Here is a 17988-nt window from a genome sequence, read left to right as displayed (position 1 = left end):
CCTCAGTATGCAACGTGCTTACTGTGTACCTCCCATTTCATCACTAAGAATATATAAAAGTATACTCAATGGAGATTTATTACAATTAATAATTTTTACTGCTTCATCAAGGACATTTTTAATTGAAAAAAACTATTTAATTCCAAATGTACCGTGGGAAAGAATATGGTACTTATCGGTATAGTTTGGTGCCACTGTCCTGATCATTGCTAAAGCACCAGAAATTTATTCCCCATGGTTTGTGTATCTTCATGGAAATGTCAACATGGTAAAAAAGGCACAAAGCATCAAACCATTATTGTGAAAATAGTTTTGAACTTGCAGACTTGCTAAAATAAAACAGGCCTTGGGATCAAGGCTTCATAGACCACAGTTTGAGAACCATTGCTCTGTATCAAGACTTTTACAGACTATAAATACAAAGTAACTTTATAATTACTCCATTAAAAATTTTAAGCTTTAGCCAAAGAGAAAAACCTTACTTTTGTGGGATCTTGTCATCCTATCAGATTTAGCAGATGCATCCTTAACTCGGTTATGATATTCTAAAAGGAATGTTCGTTCATGCTCAAAGAAATCATCTACATCCTATAGGATCAAAAGAAAATACGAACTTTTTTCACTTATTTGCTTTTGTGTAATATGTAGATCATTTTATTGGTAAAACAGCAGAGCTATCCTCTAATAATCAGGTGTTATATCAATCTAGCTAACAAGTTCAAACTTTGATAAACATGCATTTCTATCTATCAAGAAATCTATGGTTTCGCAGCTGATGGCTTTGAGTTCCCCATGTAGTTAATGGTCACATTTTATAGGATGAAAAAAAAACGTGTTCCTGCCTACACAATCCTGCCCCTCCAACAAATACATTACTGTCAGAGGGAGTGATCAATTGCTTTTGAGAAAAAAATTATGATAGACAAGTGAAAATCTATTTCTCTCAGGCTATTCTGTATTCTATAGGATATTCCTAAAGGCTGCCAGGTATTAGTCATTAGATCCTCTCTGACTGCTTTAGGGAACCTCACCAAATCAGCTATCCAGGAGCAATTACTGTATTAACAACTGTCCTCAACTTTTTTGGAATGAAGCTAGAAATACATTAAAACAATTATTAACAGAACTTTCCTCCCATCTAAAATAGCAATTGTTTATTGAAAAAGCACCAATTGAAATGATATAATTTGAGACCCACATCAATATAACACAAAAAGCAGAAGTTAGTACTGACAAAATGTCATTAAAATCTGTAACTCATGTGAATCAGTTTTCTTAACTGTAAAAATGGGGATGAAACTATCTACTTTGCAGGGTTGTAGTAAAGATTAAGAAAATGTTGGCCACTAAACACTATGTTGTAAGTGTTCAAAACATTATTATTTTACTAATAAGCTCATCAAAATAATAATCAATACAGTGACTTTCACTTAATGCTAAGAAAAATGTCCACTATTAATGCATAAGCAGCATTAAAATGGAAGTAAGCTGAGTCCTTATTAGAAAGTAGCTATAGCACATGTACTGTCAGTATATCTATCAATTGATTAACTATTTGAAAATATGAAAGTATAAATCAAGTAAACAGTACTTCACACCTACTTAATACCTGTAGAAGTATCTATAAAAACAGGCAACGATGATAAAGCAGCATTCTTAATCACTTTCTTAATATTTGCTTGATAATGTAATATAAACATTTTTCTTATATTTTAATAGTATTTCTTATATTTTAATAATGTAATATAAACATTTTTCTTATATTTTAAAGATAAATCAATTCTTCTACCATTTTAAGAGTATCATTAAGGAAAAATTAAGTGTCATTTAGATAATTAATTTAAATATTTTGACACATATTATCTCATTCAGTCTTTCCAACAATCCTGTGAACGAGGTGGTATTATTAACCACATTTTCAAGATGGGAAAACAGTTTCAGAGACTACAAAAGACCAGACTAAAACCTTAACTGAGCTCTTCTAATGCCAAATCTGAACTCAGGTCTGCCCCTAACATAATTTGTAAGGCCAAATGGAGGCAAGCTCCTCCTATTCATGCCCCACCCTGCAGCTCTATAAGGCACTCAGGGGGACCTCATTTGCATGTGGTCAAACATTCCATCCTGCTCACTGATCTCCCCAGCACCTTTCTCCTCTATCCAGGGGTCCGATGATCACCCCTTGACCATTCATGGCATGCACACACCAGCGGCAGTCTACCCACTGGAGAATAAACTCAGGGAAGAAGCCCACACAGGAGCTGGAAGAAGGCTTGGGATTTAGGCAAGGAAATATGGGGTTCTATATACGTGGAGCATTGTCTAGTTTAGATGACAGGGGTGTGGGCTCCAGGTGGGCAAACCCCCTTGGACCTGCAGACCTCTCAGCCCCTGGAGGAGGGAGCTCTCCAAAGAGTGAAACGCAGGGCAGGGGGACCAGTTTCCCAGGCAAAAGGATACTACTGTCCTAACATCTCTTTTACCCTAATATAATCTTCTGCATCTCTGATATTGCAACCTAGCTCCCTCTTAAAAGAAGTAAATTCTCAAACCAATAACTGTTAATCAAGTAAAATCTTACCTTTACTCCTGAAACAATTACTCCATCTGCTGATTTAACCATGTTTTTAAAGAAATCTTCAAGTTTTTCTTTTTTATTTTTTCCTCGCACACTCAACTGAAATAAAGGTGCATCTAAGTTAGCATTTTTTTTAGATTACAAATAGAAAGTAGTGCTTCCTTTATTCTCTGACATCAAAATGACAACCTCAAAAGGATCCTAGTTCTTAAACTTAATGAAGTGGCAATGTCATCACGTATACCAGCAGTTTTCAAACTTTAGGACATCAAAGAGGAGCTTGGTTTCACTTCCAGTGATTCAAATTTAGTTGATCTACAATAAGGACTAGATATCTCAAATTTCATAAGTATATTTGATAATTCTGTTGCAAATACGCCCCTTATACTTTTTAAAACACTATTATATAACAAAAGCTAAAAATTTATTTAAGATTTTTTAGTTAAAATTTATTGCAGTACCATATACCATCATGATTCTATAAAAGCTGTGAAAATATATCCTGAGAATTCTTCACTCTGAGCTCATCAAAATACCATCTCTTGCCCTATTTTGGGGATCAGCAATTTTTAGCATAAGGGACAGAAAAGGTGATTTTGAATGGCACGAATGGTTACCTAAAGGCAAAAGAGAAGCATTCTTTGACTTTATCTCTTACAGCATCAGGGTGCTCATGAAGGAACACCCTATGTAATGTCCCTACCTACTGCCATGGCAGCAATGCTTAACTTTATGTAAATGACTCACATATCTCTATCACTACCCCTAAACTCTTTCCTGAGCCTTAGATCCTATTTCCAATTGTCTACATCCTATCGTTACATGGAGATTCTGCTACCTCACATTAGATGACTCAAAAAGTACTCAATTTTTCCTCTTACTGGTTCCTATTCATGGCCCCTTCACCTAACCAGTTTTTCAGATTTCTAAATGTTTCCTAAAACTCCGTACCTCTCATTAAAAACTCTGACATAACCTACAACTTTTTTTTCTTACAGCTCAAATTCTATGAGCAAATGTCTGCAATCTTTCACTTCCCACTGTCCTAGTAAAAGCCATTATCTCTTGCCTAGACTAGTACACTGGACTAGTAGTTTGTATCACTCACCTCTTCAATCCAATCCATTCTGTTGTTTGCGATAACTTTCCAAAATCAAATTCTAAGCATCTCTCCCTTACTCAGTAACTTTACAGTTTCATAGTGTTCAGAGAATGAAGGCTCATCTCCTCTAGCATTCAAGACTTCTAACAATCTGGTTCAATGTGCCTTTCCACCCACTACCCTAACTCCAACAGAACTATTCCAAATAGTTCTCAGAAGAACTTTTAGGTTCCTCTGTTCCTGAAATGGCACCTCCTCTCCCAACAAAATTCTATTCAGAGTTAAACATACAAATAAAAAGTAATCTCTACATGAATCTCTTCCAGTTAGAATTCACTGCTCTATCTTTAGCTCTCCTAACACACTGTGCTATTTTTTTACTTCATTTTTTATAGTAATTAATTATAACTCATTTATTTAACAAACCATTAACAGATGTGTATTACAGTCATGTCCTGTACTAGGTATCAAGAATATAAAGATAATGAAGAGGTGGTCACCACTCTTAAAGTAACTTATGATTACTTTAAGGAGGATACAGAGAAGCAAGCATATGATTAAATATAGTGTGAAGTAATACATAATGTTAGAGGTATTCATAGCGTACTAGTAGAGCACCCAATGAACTACAGACTTAGTGATGAGAAAGATAAGAATGAAGATTGAATGACCAGTTAGAGGCTGCTTCAATAACCCATAAGGATTATCAAAGTCAGAACTAATCTTTAGGTCTGGTGATGGAAGGAAGTGGACACATTCCTAATTTAGTAAGGGAGTAAAATACACAGGATTTTGGTGATTCCTAATAAGAAGAGAGAGAAGTAGGAATCCCATGTAATTTTTAGGTTTTAAGTAACTGGGAGGCAGTGGTACCTTCTTTGAGATAGAGAATATAAAAAGGACACATGGGTTTAAACAAGAGTTCACCTGAGGATAAAATGCCAAGGGGACATCTAAATGGAGCTTGTCAGGAGAGGCTGTGAAATGAATAGGGCTGGGACTCAGGAGCTATACAGATTTGTACGTCAACAGCATATTAGAGTATCTGAAGCCATAGGAGTAATGAAGTCACTTAGGAGGACCTTTATAGACCTAGAAGTCTAGATAACTTCTAGACTTCTTAAGAACTCAATAAGGTACCTTTAGAAGTATCAGCTTTAAATGAACAGACATGTGGAGGAAAAAGCCCATTAAGGAGACTGGGAAATAGCCATAGAGTTAACAGAAGAGGAAAACTCAGTCATAAGACATCCCAAAGATAAGAACTACATGGGATCCCATACAGCTAAATCAAAATGGAAAGGCACGATGTAATACACCACATCAATAGAATAAAGGACAAAACCACACGATTATCTCAATAGATGTACTTTCTCGAGATAAAAATACCTTTTCGTGATAAAAACGCTCAACAAACTAGGAACAGAAGGGAACTTCTTCAACCTGATTAAGTTATTTATGATAAACACAATGCTATCATACTTAAGAGTGAAAACAGTGAATGCTTTCCCCTTAAGATCAGAGACAAAACAAGGATGTCTGCTCTTCTCACTACTTGTCCTCTATTTAGCCTATTTAACACTGTACTGGAGCTTCTAGCCAGAGCAGTTAAGACAAGCAAAAGAAATGAAAAGCATCCAGATTGGAAAGGAAGAAGTTAAAAAAAAAAAAAAGTGTGGCTGCCAAGTGGTTAAGGGTTGTAGGGGATACAGAAGTTCAGGGATTTAATTTTCTGACTGGCTTCTACTTTCCTGTGAACAAGACCATTTTCTGATCAAGAGGAATTGCTGCAAGTTGAAATCAGCTTTTATGGATAATGGGAGAGAGCTGTCTAAAATCATAACCTTGTCACACATGATAGAGCAGGCACTCTAGCTAGATGAGAAAGTAAAGACAAAAGTAAAAAGGCTAACAGGGTCAAATGCAGAAGAGGTAAGAGTTTAGATGTATGGTGAATCAAAGAACAGACGTAATGGGAACAGAGAGAGCTTGAAGGACAGAAGGCTTTGGTTGGGAGTGTCTATAATACTAGGGCTTAAGCACTTGTGAGGCAAGGCCCTGGGGTGGCCACTGATGAGGTAGTAAGAATTGAATGGAGTTTAGGGTTTCAAATAGGTTAAATATTTAATCTACTGTTAAGGAGACGCAGACTATACCTACTGGAAACAGAAGGTGGGCAGATACACTAAGTAAAGCAATATGGTAAAGGCAATCATTTCTTACAGCAGTGACCATTTCTCATACAGCTAAATGCTGGAACAAGCTTTTGTCTTGAAACAAGGTCCCTCAGATGGCCCATGGCCTTTTTAGACTTCAAGACAACCTAGCCCTACTTCAATAGCTTGTCAGTCCCATGGCCTTCTAAAACTTAGACAGACTGGCAGATACAGATTTCTTTCCCAGCTCCACTGAACTGAGTGAAGGTCTGAGAAACAGCATTAGGAACAAGTTAGAGAGAAACCTTTTAACTTGGAGCCTAAAATCTAATGTGTTAACACAGTTGCTATTAATTATTTAAAGAATCTTTGCAAAACACTTTCCAGTCCATCTTTTTAAGGCTTTCTCTAAAATACCACTTACTAATATTAAAAGGATTATAATAATGCATCATCATTATCTCTATTAAGCATATATTAGTTCATAAGGAAGAAAAATCTACATTGGTGGGAGAAAATATACGAAATCCTGTGATTTCTAAAAGCTGTTTATTAAGCTAATCTAAACATTTAATAATCTTTCACTTATTATTTTAAAAAATATTTTTTTCATCTAAATTGCCAAGCACTATTCTAAAATGAGACACAGTAGTGAAAAATTAAGTCTTACTCTTAGGGAGCTTAAGTTTTTAGTAGAGGGAGATAGATAACGAATACATACACACATTTAAAAAATACACATATATAACTTTAGATAGTACAAGGCTGCAGCAATGGGACAGAGCTTGGAGTGCTTGGACACTGCTTTAGCTCAAGTGATCTTACATAGACACTACCAAGCCTCTTTATACCTATGCTGCTCTACCAACAAGGGCCAGCAAAACCAAACTCATAAAGGCAAAAGGGTGATGCTACAGCATTTTATCATGTGTTTCCATGGGTTCTGTAGCAATCCTACTCATGAATTATTTTTACTTCTTGTATTCATGACACAGTCAGCATTTTTCACAATTTCTAGTCATAAACAACCACATGGCAGTACGACACACCACATACATGCTTGTGAAAGTAACGATGTTTAAAAGTGCTGTGCTTCTTTGAGTTACTTTATACTGTTTTCAAAAAACTTTATTTTCTCTATTGCTTGACTCAGGCATTTTTTTCATCGTATCTACTAAAACCAAACCAGAAGGGTAAATTTACACACACAAAATACTTTGATCTTCGAAAGTTTCTGTGATGAATGCCCTTGTACTATTCACCATGTAAGAATTTATTCACTATGTAAGAATTCGTTCACCATGTAAGAACTTGTTTGTTATGCTTCAGAAGATTGGAGACTGACGAGAATTAGGCTTGAGATGGATTAATGATTGTACATTGAGCGTTGACCCCCCCATACTGAATTTTATTGTTGTTAACAACCATTTGATCAATAAATATGAGAGATGCCCTCTCAAAAAAAAAAAACAAAAAAAACTTTGATCTTGATGTTGACTTGTAATTAAACCAGCACTATGCTACATTTGTTTCCTGCTAAAATTCTAAGTTAATCTTTCATCCAAGTACAGATCCTAAGATCTTTATCATCCATCCACTAAAAACTTTTTTGCTAGCACCATGAATTAAAGAAACCTTTAAAGTGTAACCACCTCAATCTCTCTTCTTGCACTGGTACAGAACTTTTAGGCATGGAGGGAATTAGGAGTGATCAGCACTAAAGATCAGTTAGTTAAACAGATAATAGTCAATGATTAATCCAAAATAATCTCTAATTCTTTAGCTCAAGCACCTCCTTGGAATTCTCCATAAGGCTTTAGAAGACTCCAAACTCAATTTAAGAGCACTCATCAATTTGATAATCGTATTTCTTAAAAAGTTCACAATTCAGGAAAAAAAATCAATGTCCCATGTAGGAAAATGACTTACTATTACTTCTTCAAGTAATCTACTGAAGTTCTACTGAAATATTGAATTATTGCTGAAAAAAGTGCCATTTTAAACTGTCTTGAAAAAAAAAAAAGGAACATTATAAATAAAGGCCTTAAGCCTTTTCTAACCCCTGTCTTTTCCAATGACTCTAAAAATAAACTTGGACACTGCTTTAATTAATTCAATACTCACATCTTGATTATATTCCAAGAAGACATGGAAATTTAAATCTTTTCTCAGAATAGGATGGGCTGCCACACGACATAGGAACACTTCATGCATTGCAACAGTCTTCTTGAATATTGCCAAATATTCTCTAGAAAAAATACACAAAATTAAAGGTAAAACACTGTATCAACTAGAAAATCATCTGCAACAATATTTTCAACAAATACTTGAATTATTCTAACTGCAAAATAAGAGATACAAAGATATAATCCATGTAAACAAAGGTTTCAGTTAACTGTTAATGAAATATATAAAATCCAGTTCTGAAAAGACTTCATGCTAGTTAATAGTTTTTATTGCATAACTGTTAATATTTTTAGATTTTATCAACTTTTCTTCCTATGGAAGTTAATGTTAAAGGTAAGTAGAAGGACATTTGTTTTCACCTCCAGAGAATATATACTACAAATTATTTGATACAATTTCAAGATTCATTTCTAAAAAATTACTATTTTTAAACACCTTTGTACAAAAAAAAAAAAATCAAAACCCAAATCTCGGTAAGCGTATTTGCAACATTAACAATTACTTTCATCTAATGATACACTCATACAAAAACACACCGTGGAGAGACTAATTTTTGCCATTACATTGGAGAACTGTGTTTAAAATATTTTAATATCATCAATGAATCACAGTGATCATATAATAATAATAATACATCAGTGTGAAGAAAAAAAGAAACTCATGGAAAAGGCCCAATATTCTTGCTTCAACTACGTGCAAGGAGTATAAGTATTACATACCAGCAAACCAGCAGGACCAATGTTGGGAGAAGTTTGATCTCTGTGAGAGTAGTCATTCAGTGAAGACAAAAAAGAAGGATGCAGAGGATGGAGGTACCAGTAGAATAAACCCAAGGTTCTCTGTTATCCAACCCCTAACCGGACCACAAAAGAATCATGATCAGGGCCACTGGAAAACCACAGATTCTTCAATATTAATGTGCCCTGCTAATTTCCAGTTTTCAGTCTTATGAACTATGAAAGTATTTATCTATCAGACTGCTGTTTTCACCCAGTAGTGACAGAATTCTTAAAATATCTGTCACCTACACTTAACAAAGACCTATTTTGCTAATTTATCATGTCAAGAGAGCTTAGCATTCTGAAGAGGAATCTGATGGCAGTGTGAACATATGCTTAAAAATTGAAACTAAGTGGAAGAGGAGAAAAGGAAATGCATGAAGGAAAGAAATGGCTAGAAAAAGAGTGATGGAGGTGATAATGCAAGGAAATTATTTCCTTGTCTAACTCTCAAGATACTGAAAAACAATACAGAGCAAACCCAAAATTATGTCAAATACTTAATACAAGGGAAAAGATTCTATATTTTCAGAAAATATACTAAAAATGAAAAATTATATCAATTTTTTTCAAGGACTTAATACATTTCTAGTATATATGAAACCATAATAATCACTTTAATGAAATACATTTTAAAACTGTCCTCTTGTTACATGGCTCCTAATCTTTTCCCTTTAGCCAGAAGCCATAGGCAGAGAAAAGAATAGGGGGAAAATTACACTTACACACACACACACACTTTTCAAAAAAGAAAACAGTATATGCAGAGTTGCTCAGTGCATACTTCAGTGAGAAATAGAAGTTCTGGTTGTACACACGTGTTAGAAAAAAAGAGAACCAGGTTGGCAATGACTACGACCTTGTAAATAAAAAATGATTTACGTTCTACTTTAAAAAGTCATTCCCCTATTTTTTCATAAACTTTTAGATCCTTCATTTTCAATTTTCACAGTCTACTTAAAACATTAATTAAAAAACTTTACAAACAGACAATTATTCTATAATTTTCCTGTAGGCTCTGATCATGATCATTAGAACTGGTTGTGTGGCTTAAACCGGCATCTTCCAGAAAGGGTCACAGTGGTGAAATGATTGAAAAGGATGGGATTATCAGAGAGCACCAGACAAGGGCAGTAAAACAAGCACAATTAACAAAAGCAACAAAAAAAATCACATACGCTTCTAGTTCCTGTTTCATCTTTGTGAATTCTTCCTTTGTCATTGACCCTTCTCCTTCTCCAAGCTTCTGAAGTTTTTCCCTTGAAGCATCAAAATCAGGTCTTGGGGGTGCTGGTGGAATCTGTACAGAACCAAATCACTAATTTAAAGATGATTATTTCTTGCAGCAGTTGTTAATACTACCACCATAAAAGACTGTCTTTTATGTTAATACTACCACCAAATAAGACATCCTGAATGACCTGGGCCATCAGGAATACCCCAATTCAGAAAATCTGACTAGGTCTAGAAATTAAGATCCTTGAGGTCCTTTATACCAAGGAAAAAATATACCAGAGTTCTATTTTCTGGTATTAGAACAGTAGCTCACAAACTCCAATCTGCAGATTCCTATGTGGCAACCTAGACTTCTCAAATGCATACATGCATTCATCTCAAGTGGATACTAAATGAGTATGGATAGCAAGTATGCACACCATTTTTCAAAAGTATATGAATGATATAAGTATAAATTTTTGAAAAATTAATGAATTCATAGTATCTTTATGTATATTGTTTCTGTAAATGAATGAATACTAAGAATATGAATCAGCATATTCTGTTTCTGTAAATGAATGAATACTAAGAATATGAATCAGCAAGGGACATTAAAAAGGATTCCTGATAAATTAGCAGTAGACTATGTAGATACCTAGAAGGGACTAGTGGTTACTAAGGGGAAGAGGTTGGGGTGGGTGGATTGGAGGATAAGGGGGATAAAGGGGCACAATAACTCCCATTCATAATATAAATTGGTCAAGGGGATGGTAGCAAGCACAGAGAATACAGTTAATGATTCTGTAACATTGATAGATAGTAACAGCACTAGAGGGGGTGAGGATATAATAACATGGGTAACTGTTAAACCACTGTGTTGTGTACTTGAAACCAATGGAAGAATGTCTATCAACAATACTTAAATAAAAAAAAAAGAAAAAGAAGAAGAAAACAAAAGGATTCCTGGATTGGAGGGGTATACCAGAAGCAGGAAGTGAGAATAAGACCGAGATTAATGACAAACCTCATTCTATTAACCCACAGTAAGGGGGTTCAGTAAGCACTTACCTTAAATAAAAATATAAGATCTGGAAGAAACACATCATTCAAGGAAAGGATATTAAGGTAACTTATCTTAGAACAGTTAAGGGGGAAATGATGGAAGATAGCAAATAACATTAAGAGGAAGTAAAGGTTAAGTAGGGGAAGAGTTGAAACATGAATGACTATAAGAAAAAGATTATACCAAGGAAGCAACAGGGAAAGAAGTATCAAGTAAAGTTCAGCACATTCAACAATGTCCACACATGGCATTTACAGTGTGCCAAGCTTGATGCTAAACAATGGCATGTAAAGATAAATAAAACACGGTCTTAATCTGTGAGGAGTGTTTGGTCGATGGAAGGAGAAATTAGTGAGAAATACCATCACACAAGAAGATGAAAAAAAGGTGGAAGCAGGATGGGAAGAGGCGAGCTTCCAAGTTGGTGAACACACTGACATGCCTGGAACATGGAAGGTGGTGGTCTGGAGAGGGCATAAAAGCTCTGCACCAATCCCCATCCCCACATGTTCTAGGCATCTCTTCCTTTCAGCCATTCCTGAGTTATATCCTTTATACAAATGGGTAATTTAAAAAAAAAGATACAAGAATGCACTGCCAACAATCCACCAAACGCTGAGCTGTAGAAAGAAAAAGAAGCAAATGACCAAGAAGGAATGGTCATAGGATGTAGATGGAATCAAGTCAGGATGATTTTAAGGAAATCAAACTACAGAAATCTGAATGTGGTCGGTCAACAACTGAGGTACAACACGTGGGACACATCTAGATTCTAAAAGAGCCAACCCTTAAGTATCTGTCTACCTGAGGAATCAAAGCCAGTATGGTTTCTAACATCCCTTGATTAATCCCTAGGACCAGCCCATTTCAATTCTAATAAATAGTAAGAATTTAAGGTTAAATGAGGGAGATAACATCTACCCATATCCTCACATTCTGAAACCAGACAACTCAGGATAAAAGGTGTAGCCAAATATGTTTTATAACTGGAAATTTTTATGAATTACATAACTTCACTAAAAATGCTAAACAAGATGTCAAAACATAATAAAACATCTATGAAAATTAGAAAATGGGATTAAAATGGAATCTTAATACTTACAATGTAACCTGCGTAGTCTTCATTTTCAACAAAGGAATCATGAAGCCAGATAAATTCCTCATGTTGTCGAACAACAGAAAACTCGTTTTGTTTAAAATTTGGCAATGAACTCTGCAAAAATAAAGATTCTTTCAAATTTTTTTTGATAAAAATCAAAATTACACTAAAAAGGTCTTAATAAACATTTTATATCTTATTTTTAAAGATTAGTTTCATACAAAAGACTATCAGTGCTTTTAAACTCTATTATGAAAATCCTGAGATACCCAAAATTATCCTAGAAGTCTTTGGAGAGAATGAGTTGACTACTACTTCTTATATTATACTGCTACCATTACTTAAAAGACATCCTATTAACATATATCAAAGTCAACTATTCAAAGTAAAATTGATCTGCAATCTGAAAAGAAAATAAATGTTAATCTTAAGAAGTACATTTCCCTAAAACTTCTTTGTTAAAGTAGCAGCAGTGAATTATAAGCTAAATTATAAGCTTTCTTTCTAATTAGGTTCAAAACAAAAGTTTAGGGGTGGGTCGGGGTTGCAGAAAAACAAAGTTCCAGTCAATATATTATTATTACATATGTAACATTAACATAATAAATTGCTAAAATAATACAAGTACAAAATCACATTTACCTTTGTGTGAACAGTGAATTTTACTTTATCTCTCTCACTAAGAGCATCAGAAATGTCTACCTGCAGAGCAGCATCACTTTGAAGATCTACATTTATTGCTTTAAGCTAGAAAAAGAAAATATCTTAGTGAAAAGTCTGCGGACTTTTATATAATTTCATGCTTCCTCCAAATATTAAGACAATCCAAAAACAAAACACAACTAAAATAGCAAAAGAATCTTAAATCTAAAAAAGTGCTCAAGTTCATTTAATTTACATATACCATATATTTTGGGGGCAGGTGCTTTGGCTGTTATTATTGTAACCAGTTTTCATTCCACACCATTCAACTATACCTTGGCTTTATAGGAGTCAATTGGCTAATCATGATTCATTAAAGTTTCACCCAAAAATTAAACTTCTCCAAGAGAGTCCATTAAAGTTTAACTGTTCTAAAGTTAAGGAATGTGTCTACCTTAAAGAACAACAAAAATATAAAAGGGATACTGGCCAATAATTTTAATTATATTGCTTATTTTAATTCAGAAATATGCAATGGAACTATTAAATACATACACATATGTAAAATACTAACATACAATAAATACTTTAATTCCTATGATATAATACATTCAAAGAATTGGATACGTCCTCTATTAAGGGCTTCATTTACAAGTCTGTTAGAACACTCTTGCACTTAAAATTTTTACCATAATTCTACTTACAATTCTTAAACTCCATCCATTTTTCTTCCCCTTCAAACAAAGATTCTAACATTTCTGAGTAATTTGGAGATTTATGAAAGAATCAAATACACTAAGTGATAAAAGAAAGTTTTAGCAAGCTGCAAAGATATGAAATATTTAAAATCTAATTAACTAGCCTGTTTCAAACACTCTAGTTGTAAAACCAGGGAATTTTTGGGAATCTCATCTAATCATTATTTCAAATTACAATTACAATGTCAATGGAAAAATGCTGGAAGCAAAACTGTTTATGATTTCAATTACATTTTAAAAAGTGCATACATAAAAGGCTTACAGGGAACAACAAAATGTAAACAGCAGTAGACTTCCTTCATATTTTCATTTATTCTAATTTTCTACTCTATGCACCTATTACTTTTATAAATAGGAACAAAGTAAGCCTTCTTTAATCCTGTGATTAAAAAATTACTTTCGTGAAGTTTTTCATTAAATAGTGTGTTTAAATTCATCAGTAAGGAAAAAAGTAACACAGTTTCATTTTGTACTACTGGTTCTAGATTAAGTAGACATGTTTAAAAAAAAATAAGTATAATTACATAAAATCCAAAATAAGATTCACAGAAGAAAGTAATCACTCTTTATTTAGATAGTATGCTACTACAATGGCCTTTTACAAAAACTTTGAGAACTTTAATAAGCTTTAAATTTTAAATAGTGATGATACTAAGTTTATGCTATAAATATATAAAAATGTTTAAATAAATCGTTATTGAAGTCAATGCTATATGCAGCCCACTGTCTGGTAAAAAAAATTAAAAGTTACCTTGAATTACAAAGAAGTTTACTTTTACATTTTCCAACTACTTCATTTTTCTGCAATATTGGAAACATCAGCAAGTACTCTGTAATTGGTTTTCTTGTTTCTATTTGGTCTCATCTGGTCTTCAAACTGTCCTTCCTACCTCTTATCCAAACACTTACCTTAATTCTAGTGTAAGAAATATTTCCTTTTTTTCACATTCAGGCCACTTTAAGAGTTTTATTGTGGTAAGTTAAATAATGGCTCCCCAAAGGACAGCCACATCCAAATTCTTGGAACCTGTGGATATTACCTTACATGGTAAACAAGGGCTTTGCAGGTATAATTAAGGCTCTTGAGCCAGGGGGATTACCCTGGATTACCCAGGTAGGCCCTAAAAGCAATTAGATGTAATGTATACTTTTAATAGAGAGGCAGAGACATTTGACACAGACAAAAGAGAAGGCAATGTGACTACATAGGTGGAGATTACAGTGATAGAGCCACTTCTGGCAGCCACCAGAAACTAGGAGAGACAAGTGTTGTAACTAATTCTTCCCTAGACTCAGAAAGCATGGCACTGCTGACATCCTGATTTCAGATTTCTGACCTGAAGAACTGTAAGAGAACAAACTTCTGTTGTGTTAAAAGCCATCAACAGCATAGCACAGAGAAGACAAGTAATGACTATAGCATTTTACTATGCTGATGGACAGTGATTGCAATGAGGTGTGTCGGCGGTGCTTGATGATATGGGTGAATCTTGAACTACAAATGTTGCTCATGTGAAACCTTCAAAACATCGTATATTAATGATACCTTAATTTTTTAAAAAGCCATAGAGTTTGTGGTAATTTGTTACAGCAGCCATGGGAAACTTTTGGAATAATAACCCTGGCACTTCATTCACTTCTTATGTTTTCACTGCCTAGTCTATTTCTCAAACACAAATGGTAAGAATAAACCTGGGTGCCTGTTTATTTAAAAATACAGAATCCCAGGCCCTACCACAGACCTATCAAAATAGAATCTTCGGGGTAAAAGCCTTAAAAACTGTATTTTTGGAACAATAACCTACATTTTCTGGGTTGTCTTTGACATTCTGTCAAAATGTCATCTCAACTGCTAATATTTTAATGATTATATAAAATATTTTTGCCAGATTTCTTATCTACATGTATATTTTCAAAAAACATTTTTAACTGCTGCTCTATCAATTTGGAAACACACCTTTTAGGATTTCTATATTTGAATAGAATATTCAATTTAAGATTTTTCCAATTTAAGATTATTCAAATGTATTAAAATATTTCTTTTTCTTCTATTTCCTTATCCTTATATACCAAATACATGGTCTTTCTGACCCCCCACTCCCCACCTTTTTTCGGATAGTACACTGGGCTTTTTAAAATTTTAACTTTCATCAGTAAAAAAAATCCCTTTATTACATATTTACCACTTTTGGTTATGGATTCTATTTTTTTAGGTATAGTTTACATACAATGAAATGCAGATTTTAAGTATACAGTTGGAAGTGTTTAAAAGAACATGCAAGTTACACCCCGTAATCATCACCATAATCAAGATATGGAACATTTCCATCCCCCCAAAAGTTCCCTTCCTTATTTTTATGTCTCTACTTCTTTACTTTCTAACTCATTTTATGTTTTCTCTTGTATGCCTAATGAAAGCATGTATCCATTCACATAGTCTTAACAGCTATTAATTCAATCACAATGTGGCTTTTTCATTCTCATACCCAAATAGTTTTTTCCCCATTTCCTGAGCCTTTGGAACAGAGCAGATAAAAAAGGATTAGTTTGTCTGACAATAAGACTTGCTTCACACGCATAAGGATTTTTTTTAAGTCCTATTTCTAATAACTAAGATGCATAATGGAAAAGCCAGATAAGAACATAAAATCATCCCCAACATTAATACAAATTTTCACTGAAAGCTGATCTATCATTATTTCATCAATTCTAATGTGTATTTTTCACATTTTAACACACATAAAATAGGGATCCCTTGCAATTGATAACAAATACAGTTTAATTGGCAATTCTTTCTTCCTGTACATTAAAGTGTATCTTCCAATCAATTGCACCTTAGATTTGATCAAATATATTGTAACTTTACTGTTAATTACATAAGATGTACAGATCTTCCAGGCAGATTTTCTTCGTTTAGAGAAAAGTCAGTAATTTCAGAGAATTTTTAGTAAGACAAAGAGTCAAAGCAAACAACTTGTGATTCACCAACATTTAATCAACTTTCTTCAACTAGGGAGGTCAGTTTGAGGAAATTCTATTTAGACTACATTCACTGGTTTAATCCTTATTCAGGCCAATAAATTTTGTAATTTTTTTTCTCCTGTCAGAGACTGACTAGGTTAAACATTCATGTCACAGTCAAGACAAAAACTAGGCTGAGAAAAGGCAGTAAGCAACACAAATACAGTATCATTAGAAAAATAATGTAGAGACATTGCCCTATTGCTGATCAATTCTCCATAAATACTTAGTAAAGAAGACATTCAGTATTACACTGACTTGTTTACTATATAAAGTATCACCTTAGAACATTCCTCAAAATTCAGTTCCTTATCTGTTGCCAGAAAAGCAAATGTACAGAGATGGATGGGTGGATGGAGGAGGAAGAAGAAAAGAAAAATAGTTCTGATTGTTCCAACAGCCTCCAAACTGTTCTAGTAGGCAGAAAGCCAGACATGGGCGGGGAGGGGGTTAGGGACTTCGACTGATGTTTACATTCACAGATGTCTGTGTATATTCTAAACATTCCACGTAAACTATTCTCGGGTTGTGGGGAGTGAGGGTATAGATAACAGGCCTGCCAAAACTGACTGGTTCCAACATGGAGAAGTTGACTCCCACTTCCCCTCAAGATAATTATTTGTCCATTAGAATACTAAAAGTCACACCCCCTGGTGCCATGACAGTTCTGAGGAAGACCTTCTAAGGACAAAGAGAGGGTACCACGGTATTTCCCCCCACCCTGATATCCCCTCCCTAATCCGAGAAAACCCCATATATTCCAGTGAGTATTCCACCTATCCATTGCTTAAATTTCAGCTATAAGACCACAAACCCGAACCCTACCCTGCCACTGATTTCTGGAGCATGCCGAACTCCCTCAAGTGTGGACTTCACTTTACTCAACTACTCTTTGTGCAACTGTTCAACCTGCTCATGAATTCTTTCTCCATTAGAGTCAAGAACTCTCTCTGGATCAAGGTCTCACCTAGTGCACAGGGAGATCTCCCCAGATTGGATTGTCCAACAACACAACCGGTCTCTTTGTTTCTGCCCTTTTCCCTCTTCAGTCTATTCATTATAGAGCCACCAGAATGATCCCATTAAATTAGAAATCACTCCTCTGCTCAAAATGTAAGGGGTTCTCACTTGAAGAAGAGCCAAAGTCCTTACAGGGGCCCACCAGGCCCTAAAAATCTGCATCTGCCATAGACTCTCTGGGTAATCTACTTCTCTTGTCACTGCAGCCCTGTCACACGGCCTCCTTGTTCCTTGAACACAGGCATGCAGCCACTTCGGGAGTCTTTGCACCCATGGTTCCCTCCACCTGGAACATTTTGCCTGTGGACATCTATCTGTGTGGCTCACTCCTTCATTTCCTTCAAGTGTCTACTAACCTATCATCTTCT

At 34.6% G+C, this 17988-nt stretch overlaps 1 protein-coding gene across 3 annotated transcripts in view; it reads right to left on the bottom strand.

The window, feature by feature from the left end:
- SNX6 (sorting nexin 6) overlaps positions 1-17988 on the bottom strand; it is a 52603-nt gene that overhangs the window by 26124 nt on the left and 8491 nt on the right. For all 3 annotated transcript variants that reach the window (XM_073211364.1, XM_073211366.1, XM_073211365.1), the window contains exons 3-8: positions 12822-12926; positions 12183-12293; positions 9981-10102; positions 7961-8084; positions 2582-2677; positions 483-588 (exon numbers count right to left, since the gene is read on the bottom strand). In XM_073211364.1, coding sequence (XP_073067465.1) covers positions 483-588; positions 2582-2677; positions 7961-8084; positions 9981-10102; positions 12183-12293; positions 12822-12926 — 664 coding nt within the window. The remainder of the gene's footprint in view (positions 1-482; positions 589-2581; positions 2678-7960; positions 8085-9980; positions 10103-12182; positions 12294-12821; positions 12927-17988) is intronic.

Source organism: Manis javanica, chromosome 8 (assembly GCF_040802235.1).
Source record: "Manis javanica isolate MJ-LG chromosome 8, MJ_LKY, whole genome shotgun sequence".
Taxonomy (NCBI): domain Eukaryota; kingdom Metazoa; phylum Chordata; class Mammalia; order Pholidota; family Manidae; genus Manis; species Manis javanica.
Note: the sequence above shows the minus strand (reverse complement) of the source record. Positions and strands in the feature narration are given on the sequence as shown.